The sequence below is a fragment of the Callithrix jacchus genome, chromosome 3 (genome assembly GCF_049354715.1).
Source record: "Callithrix jacchus isolate 240 chromosome 3, calJac240_pri, whole genome shotgun sequence".
In the NCBI taxonomy this organism is placed as follows: domain Eukaryota; kingdom Metazoa; phylum Chordata; class Mammalia; order Primates; family Cebidae; genus Callithrix; species Callithrix jacchus.
In genome coordinates this window covers 28383430-28405147 of record NC_133504.1, presented here as the reverse complement: position 1 = coordinate 28405147, position 21718 = coordinate 28383430, and the positions used below count along the sequence as shown (strand labels likewise).

General features: G+C 41.6%; 1 protein-coding gene across 1 annotated transcript in view; it reads right to left on the bottom strand.

Moving 5' to 3' along the window:
• LOC118152009 (protein dispatched homolog 3-like) overlaps window positions 1-1791 on the bottom strand; it is a 52310-nt gene extending 50519 nt beyond the window's left edge. The window contains 1 exon segment of the mRNA XM_078366061.1: window positions 1406-1791. Within this exon segment, the coding sequence (XP_078222187.1) occupies window positions 1406-1791 (386 nt within the window).
• Window positions 1792-21718: the final 19927 nt, after the last annotated feature.

Below are 21718 nucleotides of genomic sequence, written 5' to 3'. Positions count from 1 at the left end.
ATATTTTGCCATAAGTCCTTTCCCCATAAATCACAGTCACGAATCTTCCAATTATCATGCTGCCATTGTGTAATCCAGGTTAATAATTTTATATACACAGACCAGAAATCTGTGAACACATGACATTCTCCCCCATATTCTTTTTCCAGGCACAGCCAGGCTGCGTGTAATTCGGCGAGTTGGCTGCTGCTGTTTGCTCCACTAGCTTCTAGTGTACAATCCAGAGCGGGATTATATGCTATAGCTTTCCAGTGCCGCTTTCCCCCTATGTATTTAGCAGAGCCATCTGTAAACCATGCGTGCTTCTGTTGTTCCTTACTTAAAGAGTCATATCCTTTATTAGCCCAAACTTTACTGTCGATATGTTTAATGAGTTGATCATGATTACCTTCATCAGTTGGGCAAGAAAAAACCTTTTCATGTAGCTGCAAAACTCTGGTGGGGCCTGGTTTAGCACGATTTTGTATATACCATTTCCATTTAATGACATGGGATTCTTGGGCATGTCCAATCTTATGTGATACCGGGTCAGAAAGTACCCACTGCATTATTGAAATTTGAGGCCGTAATATTACTTCTTTATCGGTGGTTAAATGTTCTGTTTCAGATAAGGCCCAGTAAGCAGTTAATAATTGTTGTTCTAACTGGGTATATGGGTTTTTACATTTGGGCAATTTTTGAGACCAAAATCCTAATAAAACCCGTTTACCATTCTGCTTTTGCCAAAGACTCCAATTAGCATGTTCACTTTCTACACTAGTCATTAATTCAACAGGTCCTGACTGTAGGGGCCATAAATCTAAGGCTTGCTGGATTGTCTCTTTAGTTCTCTCAAAAGCGTCCTGTTGATCTTGAGTTCATTCAAATTGGTATTTTTTCCTAGTTACTTTAAAAAGTGGTTGTAATAGCATTCCCAAATGGGGTATATGATGTCTCCAGCATCCAAATAAGCCAATATATTTTTGTGCCTCCTTTTTGGTAGACAGAGGGGGAAAATCTAATATTCTCTGTTTTGCTTTTGGGGTAATGGCATGTAAGCCATGATCCCAATATATTCCTAAAAATTTTACATGTTGACTGGGTCCCTGTATTTTTGTTGGATTAATCTTCCATCCTTTACTGATAAAATGTTCAGTTAAAGATTGTAGTGCTTGTTGCATAGTTATTTTATCGTGGCCTTGAATCACAATATCATCAATATAATGGTGTAAAATCACATTGGGAAAATTCCATTGATCTAAATGCTCAGCCACAATTTTATGACAGAGTGGGACTATGTTTATATCCCTGTGGTAGTCTGGTAAAGGTGTATTGCCTTCCATTCCAGGTAAAAGCAAAGTATTGCCATTGGTCCAGGTTGATTGGGATTGTACCAAAGGTATTAGCTAAGTCTATTACTACATACCACTGACTGGGGTGCTTTTGGATTTGTTCAATGATGTATATAGTATCCGGTACAGCAGCATGCAATGGAGGTGTCACAGCATTCAAATTTCTATAATCTACAGTCATGTGCCAGGAGCCATCAGATTTACGAACAGGCCAAATAGGACTGTTCCATGGAGAAGTACATGGGACCATTACTTCAGCTTCTACATAATTTTCAGTAGTGTCAGTAATTTCATTATGGCCACCTGGTATTTTATATTGCTTGCAGTGGATAACTTTTGTTGGGGTTGGTAATGTCAGAGGCTCTATCAACAATTTTCCAATAATAATATTAGGAAAGATCTTGTAGGTTAATTTAGCAATAGCAAAATTGTATTTCCCATCTTCTAGATGTAACGTCATACCCCTTAGAATGTCCATCCCTAGGATGTACTCTGGTATAGGCACAATCATTACAGTATATTTTCTTTTTGGAGTATGTCCTATTTTTATTTCTAAATCCACCTGCTTAGCACTAATTTCTGATCCTCCTAATCTGGTAATAGTAGTATGTACACCTTTGAATTTTGCTGGATTACCATAAACAAGGGAAGCCTCCGCCCCAGTATCCACTAAAGCACGAGTTTTTGTAATAGACCCATTTTTCCAAAAAGTTGTTATGGGGACATGAAGACAAATGTCATAGTATTTCCTTGATACTGAGGCTTGGCTAACAAGTCATTTACTTTCAAACAAATCATCCCAAGGATAGATCTGTTTAACCTCAGGGGTTTCTTTAGCTTCAGTCTTTTCAGTAGTTCCAAAGAAAAGGTTAATTTTTGTCTTCTCTGTATCATTGCCAAATTGTACTTTCTTCACAGTTCTAACTTTATTTTTATACAGAACCCACAACTCACTAGTTGGCAATCCATCTAATTTGTCAGGCTTCATTCCAGCTTTTAATAAAGCCTGGAACATTTCCTTCCTAGTTACTCTGTTAGTTTTCCCCTCTTTATTGGACTCTCTTGAGGGCTGGTTTCACTCTCCCATAACTCCTAGCTCTATCATCTTTTCTAAAATATGATCAATAGGGTTCCCAGTCTCATTCAGTAACAAGGTAATCATCAGGGGCTTATAGGCAGGGGGAGCTGTCTTAATTAACAAACTGCGATGTGTGGGCATTAAGCCGATGGTTAAGTAGGTATCAGCCTGACCCAAGGCAATAGCTGTCTTCATGGCTTCTCTCTTTAACTTCCTCATGCCATCCTGTAATGTATACCAAGGGCAATCATCACTTGGCCATGCTGACTCTAAGGGATATTGTCCTATGCAACCTCTAGCAGCTAACTCTAACATGGTAGTCATTGTCCCCGCTCCATCATTGCCTCCTGCCTGCTGATGGTCTCTAAAAGCAGTTTGCATCATAGGGCTGGTGGAGACTGTGATAAATTTACCAGCATCCTGATGGTCAATTCTAATACCTCCTGCCCCCATATCTGCTATACGCACCATCCAATCTAACAAGGACTCATTTGGTTTCTGCGTAAATTTAAAAAGAATATCCTGTATTTCCTACTGTGTAAAATCTTCTTGTATTAAATATGTTTCTGCCCGCCCATCAGCCGCCATTTTCTGGTGCCGACGATTTAGTGGCTTAGCTTGCAGAGAAGGGAGAAGATACTTCTAGCCTCTTCATCTAGCTCATCCCAATCAAGTTCCTCATCAGTATCATCCCAAATGTCACCATCCCAAGTATTAGGGTCCCAATCAGCTTTAGCAGTGGCAATGAAAGCATGTACCTTCTTTGCATTCACTTTCCCCTTTCATTTTCTATATTTATACTGTGCACACCTTTCAGCAGCCTTTTCGGCTACTCCCTGATATATTCTTGCCTGGTCACCAAGGATAAAATTCTGACATTGTAACAGAGACAATTTGCCTTGTAAATCAGCCAATTCTTTTTCTAACTGCAATTTTTCCTGTATAAGGGCGTGGCGAGCTAAGTATTGTTTCCTATAAGCAGACAACAAAATCCAGCCTCGTCTACTAATAGCAGCTAACTCCTTTCCTTTATCTACTGGCACCAGGTCCAAAACTTCACATACTTGTGTGGGATCAGCCGTCCTAAGGCGGCCGTCCCAATATTCACTTAGGCCAGTGCCGGAGGCCCAATTACGAGCAACAGAAACAAACACAGGACCTTCCCAACCAGGAATTTCACTAACAACAGTTTTAACATTTTTTATAAAAAAAGGCATGATGCACTCCTTCTCCCCGAATACTGTCGACTATGCCAATTTTGTGTGAGCACTGCTCAGTACCAAGCTTGGATTTTTTAATCTTTTCAGGCAGATTCGTGGGAAGAAAAAACACCAGCTGAGTATATAGAGAAAAGAAAGAGAGTTCATTTACAAGGAAAGAAAAAGAGTTTATTTACAAGGATACCTAGAGACGCTCACAAACTTCAACACTGGCAGTAAAGCAGCACGGGTTTTCACAAGTCCAGACCAAGTCACCACTGAAGCTCAGTTCGGCTTCTGCTAAACAATCTTTTATACTTTTTAAAACAAAGAAGGGTCAAGTCAGGACACTGTCCATGTCTTCATCATGAAACTAACATCCTTGAAGTGTTTACCAAAAATTGGATCAGGGAACTGGCCAGGTTCCCAGGTCCAGCTCTTCAGAGCCTTTTTTTGCATTGGGAAAATTCTGAGCTCGGAATGTTCCCAATGATAAGAAAATGAAGATATAAGGTCTGTCCATAACCTGTAAACGTAATTAACTCCTTCTGTTCCATTACAATGACCTAGTGAGGAATTGTGTTCTCTGGAATTGCCAGTAACTTCCTTGCCTGGAATTGTCTTGTCTCGAACTGGCTGGAATTGCCTTGGCTGGAGTTGCTTGGAAATGCCTTGCCTAAAATTTCTTGCCTGGAATTGTCTGGAATTTCCTTATATCGAAACTCTTTGCCTGGTATTGCCTGAAATTGCCTTGCCTGGAATATCCTGGAATTGCCTTGGCTGGAGTTGCCTGCAATTGCCATGTCTGGAATTGCTTTGCCTTGGATTGCCTAAAATACCTGTTCCTGGAATTGCATTGCATGTAATTGCCTGAAATTGCCTTCTTTATAATTGCTTTGCTGAAATAGTCTTTTCTGGAATTGCCATAACTGGAAGTGCCTTGCTAAAAAATGCCTGAAAATGCTTTGTCTAAATCTGCGTTTCCTAGAATTCCCTGGATTTGCCTTGCCAGGAATTGCCTTGCATGAAATTGCCTGTCCTGGAGTTTACTGGAATTGCCTTACCTAAAATTAATTTACTTGAATTGCATGGAATTGCCTTGCCTAAAATTACCTTGCCTCGAGTTTCCTGGAATTCTCTTACCTGATATTGTTTTCCCTGGTATTGCCCGGAATTCTTATGCCTGAAATTGCCTTGTATATAATTGCCTTGCTGGAATTGCCTTTCCTGAAATTGCCTAGAATTGCTCTACCTAAACGTGCCTTGCCTACAGATTGCTGGAATTGCCTTGTCGGAAACTGCCTTGCCTGAAGTTGCCTGGATTGGCCTTGCCAGGAATTGCCTTGCCTGGAATTGCCTGAAATTACCTTGCCTGAAATCGACCTGCCTTGTATTTCCTAAGTTTCCTTGTTTAAAATTGCCTTCATTAAATTGGCCGTGAAAAGCCTATCCTGAAATTTTTTCTCTTGGAATTGCCATAAGTTGCATTGGCTCGAATTGCCTGAAATGGGTTTGCCTGGATTTGACCTGCCTAAACTTTTCTTGCCTGTTATTCTCTGAAATGTTCTTGATTCTAGTTTCATTTCCAGAAATTTCGTGGAGTTGCCTTATGTGGAATTGCCTTGGCTGATATTGCCTGGAATTTTCTTGACTGCAATGGCGTTTCCTGGCATTGCCTGGAATTGCCTGAAATCTCCTTACCTGGGATTGCATTGCCTGAAATTGCATTGCCTGGAATTGCCATTTTTATAATTGCTTTTCTGAAATTGCCTTTTTTTGAATTGCCTGGAATTGCAATACCTGGAAGTGCCTTGCTTAGAAATGCCTGAAAATGCCTGGTCTGAATCTGCTTTTTCTGGAATTCCCTGGATTTGCCTTGCCAGGAATTGCCTTGCATGCAATTGGCTGTCCTGGAGCTGACTGGAATTGCCGTACCTAAAACTATTTTGACTTGAATTGCATGAAATTGCCTTGCCTAAATTACCTTGCCTCGAGTTGCCTGGAATATTCTTACTTGAAATTGTCTTGCCTGGTAATGCCTGGAATTGCCTTGCCTGGAATTGCCTTCTATAAAATTGCCTTGCTGGAATGGCCTTTCCTGGAATTGCCTGGAATTGCTCGACCTTAACGTGCCTTGTCTAGAAATTGCTGGAATTGCCTTGCCTGAAACTGCCTTGCCTGAGGTTCCCTGGATTTGCCTTTCCAGGGATTGTCTTGCCTAAAATATTTTGAAATTGCCTTGCCTAGAATTGCCTTGTCTATAATTTTCTGGAGTTGCCTTGACTGGAATTGCCTTGGCTGGAATTGCCTGAAATAGCCTTGTCTGGAATCTCCTTGCCTTGTATTTCCTAGAGTTTCCTTTTTTAAAATTGCCTTCATTAAAATGGCCTTGAAAAGCCTTGCCTGAAATTTCCTAGCTTGGAATTGCCTCCAGATGTATTGGCTCGAATTGCCTTGGCTGGAGTTTCCTAAAAGTGTCCTGCCTAAACTTTTCTTGCCTATTATTCCCTGAAATGTTCTTGATTCAAGTTTTATTCCCTGGAATTTCCTGGAGTTGCCTTACCTGGAATTTCCTTGCCTGATATTGCCTGGAATTTTCTTGACTGCAATGGCCTTTCCTGGAATTGCCTGGAATTGCCTTGTTTGAAATTGCCTGAAATATCCTTACCTGGGATTGCATTGCCTGTAATTGTGTGGAGTTGCTTTGCCTTAAATTGCCTTGCCCGGAGTATCCTGGTATTGCCTTGCCTGGAATTATTTTGCCTGGATATGCCTTGCCTGGAATTGCCTTGCCTGGAAATGCCTAAAGTTGCATTGCCTGGATTTGCCAGCCTGACATGCCATGAAATAGCCTCTTCTGGAACTGCCTTGTCTGAAATTGCCTTGAATTGCCTTGCCTGGTATTGTTCTGCCTGGAATTATTTTGTTTCCTCGTTTAAAATTGCCTTGATTGAAATTGCCTAAATAAGCCTTGACTGAAATTGCCTTGATTGAAATTGCCTGGATTTGCCTGCCTTACATTCCATGAAATAACCTCTTCTGGAATTGCCTTGTCTGAAATGGCCTTGAATTGCCTTGCCTGGGATCGACCTGCCTGAAATTTTCCGGGTTTCTTGTTTAAAATTGCCTTGATTGAAATTGCCTGGAAAATCCTTGCCTTAAATTGCCTTGATTGGAATTGCCTGAAGTTGCCTTGGATGGAGTTGCCTGGAATTGCCCTGCCTGGAGTTCTCTTACGTGGAATTTTCTGGAAGTTTATCAACTCGAATTTCCTTGCCGTGAATTGCCTGTAGTTGCGTTGTCTGTAATTGCCTTTCCTGAAATTGCCTAATAATTTTTTTTCGGAATTCCATTTCCTGTAATTGCCCAGAATTGCTTTGCCTAGCATTGTGTTTTCTGGATTTGCCTTGCCTGGAATTGCCTTGTCTGGAATTGCCTGAAATTGCCTTGCCTGAAGTCGCCTTGACTTGTATTTTCTAAAATTTCCTTGTTTAAGATTGCCTTGATTTAAATGGCCTTGATAAGACTTGCCTGAAATTTCCTCGCTTGGAATTGCCTGAAATTGTATTGGCTCGAATTGTCTTGGCTTGAGTTGCCTGAAATTGCCCTGCCTAATCTTTCTTGCCTGTTATTTCCTGAAATGTTCTTGATTCTAGTTACATTTCCAGGAATTCCCTGGAGTTGCCTTATCTGGAATAGCCTTGCCTGATATTGCCTGGAATTTCCTTGACTGCAATGGCCTTTCCTGGGATTGCCTGGAATTGCCCTCTTTGGAATTGCCTTCTTTGGCATTGCCTTCTTTGGAATTGCCTGAAATTTCCTTACCTGGGATTGCATTGCCTGTACGTGCGTGGAGTTGCTTTGCCTTGAATTGCCTTGCCTAGAGTATCCTGGAATTGCCTTGCCTGGAATTGTTTTGCTGGGATATGTTTTGCCTGGAATTGCCTTCCCTGGAAATGCCTAAAGTTGCATTCCTTGGATTTGCCTGCCTGACATTCCATGAAATAGCCTCTTCTGGAATTGCCTTGTCTGAAACTGCCTTGAATTACCTTGCCTGGGATTGCCCTGACTGGAATGTTGTTGTTTTCTTCTTAAAAATTGCCTTGATTGAAATTGCCTGGAAAAGCCTTGCCTGAAGTTGCCTTGATTGGAATTGTCTGAAGTAGCATTGGCTGGAGTTGCCTGGAATTGCCCTGCCTGGAGTTTCCTTACCTGAAATTTCCTGGAAGTTTTTCGACTCGAAATGTCTTGCCTGGAATTCCCTGTAGTTGCGTTGTCTGTAATTGCCTTTCCTGAAGTTGCCTAATATTTACTTTTTGGAAGTTCCTTTTCTTTAATTGCCTGGAATTGTTTTGCTTAACATTGTGTTTTTTAATTTGCCTTACCTTGAATTGCCTGCTGTTGACTTTCCAGAAATTTTTATATTTGGACATGCGTGGAATGACCTAGCCAGGAATTGTGTTCTCTGGAATTGCCCGTAACTTACTTGCCTGGATGTGTCTTGTCTTGAACTGGCTGGAATTGCCTTGGCTGAAGTTGCTTGGAAATGCCTTGCCTAAGATGCCTTGCCTAAGATGTCTTGCCTGGAATTGTCTGGAATTTGTTTATATCGAATCTCTTTGCCTGGTATTGCCTGAAATTGCCTTGCCTGGATTATCCTGGAATGCTTGGCTGGAATTGTTTGCAATTGCCATGTCTGGAATTGCTTTTTCTTGGATTGCCTAAAATACCCATTCCTCTAATTGCATTGCATGTAATTTCCTGCAATTGCCTTGCCTGGAATTGCCTTCTTTATAATTGACTTGCTGAAATTGCCTTTTTTGGACTTTCCTGGAATTGCCATACTTGGAAGTGTCTTGCTTAGAAATTCCTGGAAACGCCTTGTATAAAGTTGCTTTTCCTGGAATTCCCTGGATTTCTCTTGCCAGGAATTGCCTTATTGGAAATTGCAGGTCCTGGAATTGACTGGAATTGCCTTACCTAAAATTATTTTAACTTTAATTGCATGGAATTGCCTTGCCTAAAATTACCTAGCCTCGAGTTGCCTGAAATATTTTTACCTGAAATTGTTTTGCCTTGTATTGCCTGGAATTGCCTTTGCTTGAATTGCCTTATATATAATGGCCTTGCTAGAATTGCCTTTTCTGGAATTGCCTGGAATTGCCTTGCCTGGAATTGCCTTCTTATAATTGTGCTGATATTGCCTTTCTTGGAATTGCCATACCTGGAAGTGCCTTGCTTAGAAATGCCTGGAAATGCCTTGTCTAAATCTGCTTTTGTTGGAATTCTCTGGATTTGCCTTGCCAAGAATTGCCTGGCACAAAATTGCCTGTCCTGGATTTGACTGGCATTGCCTTACCTAAAATTATATTGAGTTGAATTGCATGGAATTGCTTTGCCTAAAATTACCTTGCCTCGAGTTTCCTAAAATTACCTTGCCTCGAGTTTCCTAAAATTTTCTTACCTGAAATTGTTTTGCCTGGTATTGCCCAGTATTGCCTTGCCTGGAATTGCCTTTAAAATAATTGCCTTGCTGGAATTGTCTTTTCTGGAATTTTCTGGAATTGCTCTACCTGAAACTGCCTTGCCTAGAAATTTCTGGAATTGCCTTGCCTGAAACTGCCTTGCCTGAATTTGCCTGCATTTGACTTGCCAATAATTGTCTTGCCTGGAATTGTTTGTAATTGCCTTGCCTGGAATTCCCTTGCCTATAATCTTCTGGAGTTGCCTTGCCTGGAAATGCTTTGCCTGGAATTGCATGAAATTGCCTTGCCTAGAATCGCCTTGTTTTGTATTTCCTAAAGTTTCCTTGTTTAAAATTGCCTTGATTAAAATGGTTTTGAAAGGCCTTGCCTGAAGTTTCCTCACTTGGAATTGCCTGAAGTTGTATTGGCTCGAATTGTCTTGGCTGGATTTGCCTGGAATTGCCCTGCCTAAACTTTTCTTGCCTGTTATTTCCTGAAATGTTCTTGATTCTAGTTCCATTTCCAGGAGTTTCCTGGAGTTGACTTATCTAAAATTGCCTTGGCTGATATTGCCTGAAATTTTCTTGACTGCAATGGCCTTTCCTGGAATTGCCTGAAATTGAATTGTTTGGAATTGCCTGCAATTTTCTTACCTGGGATTGCATTGCCTGTAATTGTGTGAAGTTGCTTTGCCTTGGATTGCCTTGCCTGGACTATCCTGGAATTGCCTTACCTGGAATTGTTTTGCCTGGATATGACTTGCCTGGAAATGCCTAAAGTTGCATCGCCTGGATTTGCCTGCCTGACATTACATGAAATAGCCTCTTCTGGAATTGCCTTGTCTGAAATTTCTTCGAATTGCCTTGCCTGGAATCACCCTGCCTGGAATTTTCTTGTTTCTTTGTTTAAAATTGCCTTGATTGAAATTGCCTTGAAAAGCCTTGCCTGAAATTGCCTTGATTGGAATTGCCTGTAGTTGCCTTGGCTGGAGATGCCTGGAATTGCCCTGCCTGCAGTTTCCTTTTCTGGAATTTCCTGGAAGTTTTTCGACTCGAATTATTTTGCCTGGAATTGCCTGTTATTCCGTTGTCTGTAATTGACTTTCCTGAAATTGCCTAAAAATTTTTTTTTGGAATTTCATTTCCCGTAATTGCCTGGATTGTTTTGCCTTAGATTGTGTTTCCTGGATTTGCCTTGCTGGAATGGCCTGCTGTTGACTTTTCAGAATTTTTATTTATTTATTTTTTTTTATTATTTTTTAATTTTTTATTGGATTTTAGGTTTTGGGGTACATGAGCAGAGCATGCAAGACAGTTGCATAGGTACGCACATGGCAGTGTGCTTTGCTTTGCTTCTCCCCTTCACCCACATTTGGCATTTCTCCCCAGGCTATCCCTCCCCACCTCCCCCTCCCACTGGCCCTCCCCTTTTCCCCCCAATAGACCCCAGTGTTTAGTACTCCCCTTTTGTGTCCATGTGTTCTCATTTTTCATCACCCGCCTATGAGTGAGAATATGCGGTGTTTCATTTTCTGTTCTTGTGTCAGTTTGCTGAGGATGATGTTCTCCAGATTCATCCATGTCCCTACAAACGACACAAACTCATCATTTCTGATTGCTGCATAATATTCCATGGTGTTTATGTGCCACATTTTTCCAATCCAGTCTATCGTCAATGGGCATTTGGGTTGATTCCAGGTCTTTGCTATTGTAAACAGTGCTGCAATGAGCAAAAAGAGGCAACAGAGGCAACACAACATATCTACAACCATACAATCTTTGATAAACCTGTCAAAAACAAGCAATGGGGAAAGGATTCCCTGTTCAACAAATGGTGTTGGGAAAACTGGCTAGCCATGTGTAGAAAGCAGAAACTGGACCCCTTCCTGACACCTTACACTAAAATTAACTCCAGATGGATTAAAGACTTAAACATAAGACCTGGCACCATAAAAACCCTAGAAGGAAATCTAGGCAAAACTATCCAGGACATAGGAGTAGGCAAGGACTTTATGAACAAAACACCAAAAGCATTGGCAGAAATTTTTTTTATTTGGACATGCGTGGAATGACCTAGTCAGGAATGGTGTACTCTGGAATTGCTCGTACCTTCCTTGCCTGGAATTGTCTTGCCTCGAATTAGCTGGAATTGCCTTGGCTGGAGTTGGTTGGAAATGCCTTGCAAAAATTTCTTGCCTGGAATTGTCTGGAATTTCCTTATATTGAATCTCTTTGCCTGGACTTGCCTGAAATTGCCTTGCCTGGAATATCCTGGAATTGCATTGGCTGGAATTGCCTGCAATTGCCATGTCTGGAATTGCTGTGCCTTGAATTGCCTAAAATAATCGTTCCCTGAAATTGCCTTGCCTGGAATTGCCTTCTTATAATTTCCTTGCTGAAATTGCCTTTCCTGGAATTGCCTAGAATTGCCATACATGGAAGTGCCTTGCTGAGAAATGCCTGGAAATGCCTTGTCTAAATTTGCTTTTTCTGGAATACCCTGGACTTGCCTTGCCAGAAATTGCCTTCACGAAATTGCCTGTCCTGGAATTGACTGGCATTGCCTTACCTAAAATTATATTGAGTTGAATTGCATGGAATGGTCTTGCCTAAATTATCTTCCCTTGACTTGCCTCGAATTTGTTACCCTGAAATTGTTTTGCCTGCTATTGCCCAGAATTGCCTTGCCTGGAATTGCCTTCTATATAATTGCCTTGCTGAAACGGCCTTTCCTGAAATTGCCTAGAATTGCTCTACCTGAAAGTGCCTTGCCTATAAATTGCTGGAATTGCCTTGCCTGAAAGTGCCTTGCCTATAAATTGCTGGAATTGCCTTGCCTGAAACTGCCTTGCCTAAAGATGCGTGGATTTGCCACGCCAGGAATTGTCTTGCCTAAAATTGTTTGAAATTGCCTTGCCTGGAATTCCCTTGCCTATAATTTTCTGGAGTTGCCTTGCCTGAAATTGCCTTGCCTGGAATTGCCTGAAATTGCCTTGCCTGGAGTCGCCTTGCCTTGTATTTCCTAAAGTTACCTTCTTTAAAATTGTCTTGATTAAAATAGCCCTGAAAAGTCTTGCCTGAAATTTCCTCGCTTGGAATTGCCTGAAGTTGTATTGGCTCAAATTGCCTTGGCTTGAGTTGCCTGGAATTGCCCTGCCTAATCTTTCTTGCCTGTTATTTCCTGGAATGTTCTTGATTCTAGTTCCATTTCCAGGAATTCCCTGGAGTTCCCTTATCTGGAATAGCCTTGCCTGATATTGCCTGGAATTTTCTTGACTGCAATGGCCTTTCTTGGAATTACCTTAAATTGCCTTGTTTGGAATTGCTTGAAAATTCCTTACCTGGGAGTGCATTGCCTGTAATTGTGTGCAGTTGCTTTGCCTTGAATTGTCTTGCCTGGAGTATCCTAAAATTGCCTTGCCTGGAATTGTTTTGCCTGGATATGCCTTGCCTTGAATTGTTTTGCCTGGAAATGCCTAAAGTTGCATTGCCTGGATTTGCCTGCCTGACATTCCATGAAATAGCCTCTTCTGAAATTGCCTGGTCTGAAATTGCCTTGAATTGCCTTGCCTGGGATCGCCCTGCCTGGAGTTTTCTTGTTCCCTTGTTTACAATTGCCTTGATTGGAATTGCCTGAAGTTGCCTTGCCTGAACTTGCCTGGAATAGCCCTGCCTGGAGTTTACTTACCTGGAATTTCCTGGAAGTTTTTTGACTCGATTTTCCTTGCCTGGAATTGCCTGTAGTTGCGTTGTGTGTAATTGCCTTTCCTGAAATTGCCTAATACTTTTGTTTGGAATTTTATTTCCTCTAATTGCCTGGAATTGTTTTGCAGCACATTGTGTTTTCTGAAGTTGCCTTGCCTGGAATTGCCTGCTGTTGACTTTCCAGAAATTTTTTTATTTGGACATGCGTGGAATGACCTAGCCAGGAGTAGAGTTCTCTGGAATTGCCCGTAACGTCCTTGCCTGGAATTGTCTTACCTCGAACTGGCTGGAATTGCCTTGGCTGGAGTTGCTTGGATATACCTGGCCTAAAATTTCTTGCCTGGAATTATTTGGAATTTTCTTATATTGAATCTCTTTTCATGGAATTGCCTGAAATTGCCTTGCCTTAAATATTCTGGAATTTCCTTGGCTGGAATTTCCTGCAATTGCCATGTCTGAAATTGCCTTGCCTTGGATTGCCTAAAAACCCGTTCCTGGAATTGCATTGCATGTAATTGCGTAATTGCCTGAAATTGCCTTGCCTGGACTTGCCTTTTTTATAATTGCCTTGCTAAAATTGCCGTTTCTGAAATTGCCTGGAATTGCCATACCTGGAAGTGCCTTGCTTAGAAATGCCTGGAAATGCCTTGTCTAAATCTGCTTTTCCTGGAATTTCCTGGATTTGCCTTGCCAGGAATTGCCTTGGATGAAATTGCCTGTTCTGGACTTGACTGGCATTGCCTTACCTAAAATTATTTTGACTTAAATTGCATGGAATTGCCTTGCCTAAAATTACCTTGCCTTGAGTTGCCTGGAATTATCTTCCCTGAAATTGTTTTGCCTGGTATTGCCCAGAATTGCCTCGCCTGGAATTGCCTTCTATATAATTGCCTTCCTGGAATGGCCTTTCTTAGAATTGCCTGGAATTGCTCTACCTGAAAGTGCCTTGCCTAGAAATGGCTGGAATTTTCTTGCCTGAAACTGCCTTGCGTGGAGTTTCCTGGATTTGCCTTGCCAGAAATTGTCTTGCCTGGAATTGTTTGAAATTGCCTTGCCTAAAATTGCCTTGCCTATAATTTTCTGGAGTTGCCTTGCCTGAAATTGCCTATTCTGGAATTGCCTGAAATTGCCTTGCCTGGTATCGGCTTGCCTTGTAGTTCCTAAAGTTTCCTCATTTAAAATTGCCTTGATTAAAATAGCCATGAAAAGCCTTGCCTGAAATCTCCCTCGAAATTGCCTGAAGTGGTACTGGCTCTAATTGCCTTGGCTGGAGTTGCCTGGAATTGCCCTGCATGGAGTTTCCTTACCTTGAATTTCGTGGAAGTTTTTTGACTCGAATTTCCATGCCTGGAATTGCCTGTACTTGCGTTGTCTGTAATTTCCTTTCCTGTAATTGCCTAATAATTTTTTTTTTGGAATTTTATTTCCTGTAATTGCCTGGAATTGTTTTGCCTAACATTGTGTTTCTTGGATTTGCCTTACCTGGAATTGCCTGCTGTTGACTTTCTAGAAATTTTTTTATTTGAACATGCGTGGAATGACCTAGCCAGGAATTGTGTTCTCTTGAATTGGTCGTAACTTCCTTTCCTGGAATTCTCTTGCCTCCAACTTGCTGGAATTGCCTTGGCTGGAGTTGCTTAGAAATGCCTTGCCTAAAATTTCTTGCCTGGAATAGTCTGGAATTTCGTTATATCGAATCTCTTTGCCTGAAATTGCCTTGCTTGGATTATACTGGGATTGCCTTGGCTGGAATTGCCTGCAATTGGCATGTCTGGAATTGCTTTGCATTGGATTGCCTAAAATACCCATATCTGGAATTGCATTGCATGTAATTGCCTGAAATTGCCTTGCCTGGAATAGCCTTCTTTATAATTGCCTTGCTGAAATTGCCTTTCCTGCCATAACTGGAAGTGAATGCTTAGAAATGCCTGGAAGTGCCTTATTTAATCTGCTTTTCCTGGAATTCCCTGGATTTGCTTTGCCAGGAATTGCCTTGCATAAAATTGCCTGTCCTGGAGTTGACTGGAATTGCCTTACCTAAAATTATTTTGACTTAAATTGCATGGAATTGCCTTGCCTAAAATTACCTTGCCTCGAGTTGCCTGGAATTATCTTCCCTGAAATTGTTTTGCCTGGTATTGCCCAGAATTGCCTCGCCTGGAATTGCCTTCTATATAATTGCCTTCCTGGAATGGCCTTTCTTAGAATTGCCTGGAATTGCTCTACCTGAAAGTGCCTTGCCTAGAAATGGCTGGAATTTTCTTGCCTGAAACTGCCTTGCGTGGAGTTTCCTGGATTTGCCTTGCCAGAAATTGTCTTGCCTGGAATTGTTTGAAATTGCCTTGCCTATAATTTTCTAGAGTTGCCTTGCCTGAAATTGCCTCTTCTGGAATTGCCTGAAATTGCCTTGCCTTCAATCGCCTTGCCTTGTATTTCCTAAAGGTTCCTTGTTTAAAATTGCCTTGATTAAAATGGCCTTGACAGCATTGCCTGAAATTTCCTCTCTTGAATTGCCTGAAGTTGTATTGGCTCGAATTGCCTTGGCTGGAGTTGCCTGGAATTGCCCTGCCTAAACTTTTTTTGCCTGTTATTCCCTGAAATTTTCTTGATTCTAGTTCCAATTCCCGGAATTTCTGGAGTGGCCTCATTTGGAATTGCCTTGCCTGATATGTCCTGGAATTTTTTGACTGCAGTGGTTTTTCCTGGAATTGCCTGGAATTGCCTTGTTTGAAATTGCCTGAAATTTCCTAACCTGGGATTGCATTGCCTGTAATTGTGTGGAGTTGCTTTGCCTTGAATTGCCTTGCCTGGAGTATCCTGGAATTGCCTTGCCTGGTTTGTTTTGCGTGGATATGCCTTGCCTAGAATTGCCTTGCCTGGAAATGCCTAAAGTTGCATAGCCTGGATATGCCTGCCTGACATTCCATGAAATAGCCTCTTCTGGAATTGCCATCTCTAAAATTGCCTTGAATTGCCTTGCCTGGGATCGCCCTGCCTAGAATATTCTTGTTTCTTTGTTTAAAATTGCCTTGATTGAAATTGCCTGGAAAAGCCTTGCCTTAAACTGCCTTCATTGGAATGGCCTGAAGTTGCCTTGGCTGGAGTTGCCTGGAATTGCCCTGCCTGGAGTTTCCTTACCTGAAATTTTCTGGAAGGTTTTCGACTCGAATTTTCTTGCCTGAAATTGCCTGTACTTGCGTTGTCTGTAATTGCCTTTCCTGAAATTCCCTAATAATTTTTTTTTGGAATTTCATTTCCTGTAATTGCCTAATAATTTTTTTTTGAATTTCATTTCCTGTAATTGCCTGGAATTGTTTGGCCTAACATTGTGTTTCCTGGATTTGCCTTTCCTGGAATTGCCTTGCATGGAATTTTCTGTTTTGGAGTTGACTGGAATTGCCTTACCTAAAATTATTTTGACTTGAATTGCATGGAATTGCCTTGCCTAAAATTACCTTGCCTCGAGTTGCCTAGAATTTTCTTATCTGAAATTGTTTTGTGTGGTATAGCCCGAAATTGCCTTGCCTGGAATTGCCTTGCATGGAAATGCCTAAGGTTGCATATCCTGGATATGCCTGCCTGACATTCCATGAAATAGCCTCTTCTGGAATTGCCTTGTCTGAAATTGCCTTGATTTGCCTTGGCTGGGATCGTCCTGCCTGGAATTTTCTTGTTTCCTTGTTTAACATTGCCTTGATTGAAATTGCCTGGAAAAGCCTTGCCTGAAATTGCCTTGATTGGAATTGCCTGAAGTTGCCTTGGCTGGAGTTGCCTGGAATTGCCCTGCCTAAATTTTCTTGCCTTTTATTTCTTGAAATGTTCTAGATTCTAGTTTTCTTTTCAGGAATTTCCCGGAGTTGTCTTATCTGGAATTGCCTTGCCTGATATTGCCTGGAATTACCTTGACTGCAATGGCCTATCTTGGAATTGCCTGGAATTGCCTTGCCAGGAATTGCCTTGCATGAAATTGCCCGTCCTAAAGTTGACTGGAATTGTCTTACCTAAAATTATTTTGACTTATTTACATGGAATGGCTTTGCCTAAAATGACTTTGCTTGAGTCGCCTGGAATTTTCTCACCTGAAATTGTTTTGCCTGGTATTGCCCAGAATTGCCTTACCTGGAATTGCCTTTTTATATTTGCCTTGCTGGAATTGCCTTTTCTGGAATTGCCTGGAATTGCGCTACTTGAAAATGTTTTGCTGAGAAATTGCTGGAATTGCCTTGCTTGATACTGCCTTGGCTAAAGTTGCCTGGATTTGCCTTGCCAGGAATTGTCTCGCCTGGAATTGTTTGAAATTGCCTTGCCTGGAATTACCTTGCCTATAATTTTATGGAGTTGCCTTGCCTGGAATTGCCTTGCCTAAACTTTTCTTGCCTGTTATTTTCTGAAATGTCCTTGATTCTAGGTCCTTTTCCATTAATGTCCTGGAGTTGCCTTATCTTGAATTGTCTTGCCTGATATTGCCTGGAATTTCCTTGACTGCAATGGCCTTTCCTGGAATTGCCTGGAATTGGCTTATTTGGAATTGCCTGAAATTTTTGTACCTGTGATTGCATTGCCTATAATTTTGTGGAGTTGCTTTGCCTTGAATTGCCGTGCCTGGAGTATTCTGGAATTGCCGTGCTTGGGATTGTTTTGCCTGGATATGCCTTGCCTGGAATTGCCTTGCCTGGAATTGTTTTGCCTGGATATGCCTTGCCTGGAATTGCCTTGCCTGGAAATGCCTAAAGTTCCATTGCCTTTATTTGCCGACCTGCCATTCCATGAAATAGCCTTTTCTGGAATTGCCTTGTCTGAAATTGCCTTGAACTGCCTTGTCTGGGATCGCCTGCCTGGAATTTTCTTGTTTCCTTGTTTAAAATTGCCTTGATTGAAATTGCCTGGAGAAACCTTGCCTGAAATTGCCTTGATTGGAATTGCCTGAAGTTGCCTTGGCTGGAGTTGCCTGGAATTGTTCTGCCTGGAGTTTCCTTACCTGGAATTTCCTGGAAGATTTTCGACTCGAATTTCCTTGCCTGGAATCACCTGTAGTGTCGTTGTGTGTAATTGCCTTTCCTGAAATTGCCGAAAAATTATTTTTTTTTGGAATTCCATTTCCTGTAATTGCCTGGAATTGTTTTGCCTAACATTGTGTTTCCTGGATTTGCCTTGCCTGGAATTGCCTGCCGGTGACTTTCCAGAAATGGTTCTATTTGGACATGCGTGGAATTACCTAGCCATAAATTGTCTATTCTGGAATTATCTGTAGCTTCCTTGCCTAGAAGTGTCTTGCCTTGAACTGGCAGGAATTTCCTTGCCTGGAGTTGCTTGAAAATTCTTTCCCTAAAATTTCTTGCCTAAAATTCTCTGGAATTTTCTTATATCAAATCTGTTTGCCTGGAATTGCCTGAAATTGCCTTGCCTGGGATATCCTGTAATTACCTTGGCTGGAATTGCTTTGCCTTGGATTGCCTACCATACCCGTTCCTGGAATTGCATTGCATGTAATTGCCTGAAATTGCCTTCCCTGGAATTGCCTTCTTTATAATTGCCTTGCTGAAATTGCCTTTCCTGTAATTGCCTGGAATTGTCATACCTGGAAGTGTCTTGCTTAAAAATGCCTGGAAATGCCTTGTCTAAATCTGCTCTTTCTGGAATTCTCTGGATTTGCCTTGCCAGGAATTTTCTTGCCTGGAATTGTTTGAAATTGCCTTGCCTGGAATTGCCTTGCCTATAATATTCTGGATTTGCCTTGCCAGGAATTTTCTTGCCTGGAATTGTTTGAAATTGCCTTGCCTGGAATCGCCTTGCCTTGTATTTTCTAGAGTTTCCTTTTTAAAATTGCCTTGGTTAAAGTGGCCTTAAAAAGCCTTGCCTGAAATATCCTCACTTGGAATTGCCTGAAGTTGCATTGGCTTGAATTGCCTTGGCTGGAGTTGCCTGGAACATCCCTGCCTAAACTTTTCTTACCTGTTATTCCCTGATATGTTCTTGATTCTAGTTCCATTTCCAGGAATTTCCTGCAGTTGTCTTATCTGGAATTGCCTTGCTTGATATTGCCTGTAATTTTCTTGACTGCAATGGTTTATGCTGGAATGCCTGGAATTGCTTTGTTTGGAATTGCCTAAAATTTTTTTACCTGGGATTGCATTGCCTGTAATTGTGTGGAGTTGCTTTGCCTTCAATTGCTTTGCCTGGATTATTTTAAAATTGTCTTGCCTGGAATTGTTTTGCCTGGATATGCCTTGCCTGGAATTGCCTTGCCTGGAAAGCCCTAAAGTTGTATTTTTTGGATTTGCCTGCCTAACTTTCCATGAAATAGCCTTTTATGGAATTGGCTTTTAAAAATTGCCTTGAATTGCCTTGCCTGGGATCGCCCTGCCTGGAATTTTCTTGTTTCCTTGTTTAAAATTGCCTTGATTGAAATTGCCTGGAAAAGCCTTGCCTTAAACTGCCTTCATTGGAATGGCCTGAAGTTGCCTTGGCTGAAGTTGCCTGGAATTGCCCTGCATGGAGTTTCCTTACCTGGAATTTCCTGGAAGTTTTTCGACTCGAATTTCCTTGCCTGGAATTGCCTGTAGTTGCATTGTCTGTAATTGTCTTTTCTGAAATTGCCTAAAAAAATTTCTTTTTGGAGTTTTATTTTCTGTAATTGCCTGGAATTGTTTTGCCTAACATTGTGTTTTCTGGATTTGCCTTGCCTGGAATTGCCTGCTGTTGACTTTCCAGAAATTTTTTTATTTGGACATGCGTAGAATGACCTAGCCAGGAATTGTGTTCTCTGGAATTGCCCGTAACTTCCTAGCCTGGAATTGCCTGGCCTCGATCTGGCTGGAATTGCCTTGGCTGGAGCTGCTTGGAAATGCCTTCTCTAAAATTACTTGCCTGGAATTATCTGGAATTTTCTTATATCGAATCTCTTTGCATGGAATTTCCTGAAATGGCCTTGCCTCGAATATCCTGGAATTGCCTTGGCTGGAATTGCTCTGCCTTGGATTGCCTAAAATACCCGTTCCTGGAATTGCATTGCATGTAATTGCCTGCAATTGCCTTGCCTGGAATTGCCTTCTTTATAATTGCCTTGGTAAAATTGCGTTTTCTGGAATTGCCTGCAATTGCCATACCTGGAAGTGCCTTTCTTAGAAATGCCTGGAAATGCCTTGTCTAAATATGCTTTTCCTGGAATTGCCTGGATTTGCCTTGCCAGAAATTGCCTGTCCTGGTGTTGACTCGCATTGTGTTACATAAAATTATTTTGACTTGAATTGCATGGAATTGCCTTGCCTAAAATTACCTAGTTTCGAGTTGCCTGGAATTTTGTTACCTGAAATTGTTTTGCCTGGTATTTCCTGGAATTGCCTTGCCTGGAATTGCCTTCTATGTAATTGCCTTGCTGGAATTGCCTTTCCTGGCATTGCCTGGAATTGCTCTACCTGAAACTACCTTGCCTTGAAATTGCTGGAATTGGCTTGCCTGAAACTGCCTTGCCTGAAGTTGCCTGGATTTGCCTTGCCAGGAATTGTCTTGTCTGGAGTTGTTTGAAATTGTCTTGCCTGAAATTGCCTTGTCTGGAAATGCCTGCAATTGCCATGTCTGAAATTGCTTTGCCTTTGATTGCCTAAAATACACGATTTTGGAATTGCGTTGCATGTAATTGCCTGAAATTGCCTTGCTTGGAATTGCCTTCTTTATAATTGCCTTGCTGAGATTGCCTTTCCTGGAATTGCCTGGAATTGCCATACCTGGAAGTGCCTTGCTTAGAAATGCCTGGCAGTGCGTTGTCTAAATCTGCTTTTCATTAAATTCCCTGCATTTGCCTTGCCAGAAATTGCCTTGCATGAAATTGCCTGTCCTGGAGTTGACTGGCATTGCCTTACATAAATTTATTTTGACTTGAATTGCATGGAATTGCCTTGCCTAAAATTACTTTGCCTCGAGTTGCCTGAAATACTCTTACCTGAAATTGTTTTGCCTGGTATTGCCCGGAATTGCCTTGCCTGGAATTGCCTTCTACATAATTGCTTTGCTGGAATTACCTTTTTTGGAATTGCCTAAAGTTGCTCAATCTGAAAGTGCCTTGCCTAGAAACTGCTGGAATTGCCTTGCCTGAAAATGCCTTGCCCAAAGTTGCCTGGATTTGCCTTGCCAGGAATTGTCTTGCATAGAATTGTTTGAAATTGCCTTGCCTGGAATTGTTTGCCTATAATTTTCTGGAGTTGCCTTGCCTGAAATTGCCTGAAATTGCCTTGCCTGGAATCGCCTTGCCTTGTATTTCCTAAAGTTTTCTTTTTTAAAATCGCTTTGATTAATATGGCAATAAGGAGCCTTGCCTGACGTTGCCTCGCTTGGGATTGCCTGAAGTTGTATTTTCTCGGATTGCCTTGGGTGGTGTTGCCTGGAATTGCCCTGCCTAAAGTTTTCTTGCCTGTTATTTTCTAGGATGTTCCTGATTCTAGTTCAATTTCTAGGAATTTCCTGTAGTTGCCTTATCTGGAATTGCCTTTTCTGATATTGCCTGGAATTTCGTTGACTGCAATGGCATTTCCTGGAATTGCCTGGAATTGCGTTGTTTGAAATTGCCTGAAATTTCCTGAACTGGGATTGCATTGCCTGTAATTGTGTGGAGTTGCTTTGCCTTGAATTGCCTTGCCTGGAGTATCCTGGAATTGCCTTGCCTGAAATTGTTTTGCTTGTATATGCCTTGCCTGGAATTGCCTTGCCTGGAAATGCCTAAAGTTGCCTTGCCTGGATTTGCCTGCCTGACGTTTCATGAAATAGCCTCTTCTCAAATATTGCCTTGTCTGAAATTGCCTAGAATTTCCCTGCCTGGGATCGCCCTGCCTAAAATTTCTTTGTTTCTTTGTTTAAAATTGCCTTGTTTGAAATTGCCTGGAAAAGCCTTGCCTGACATTGTCTTGGTTGGAATTGCCTGAAGTTGCCATGGCTGGAGTTGCCTGGA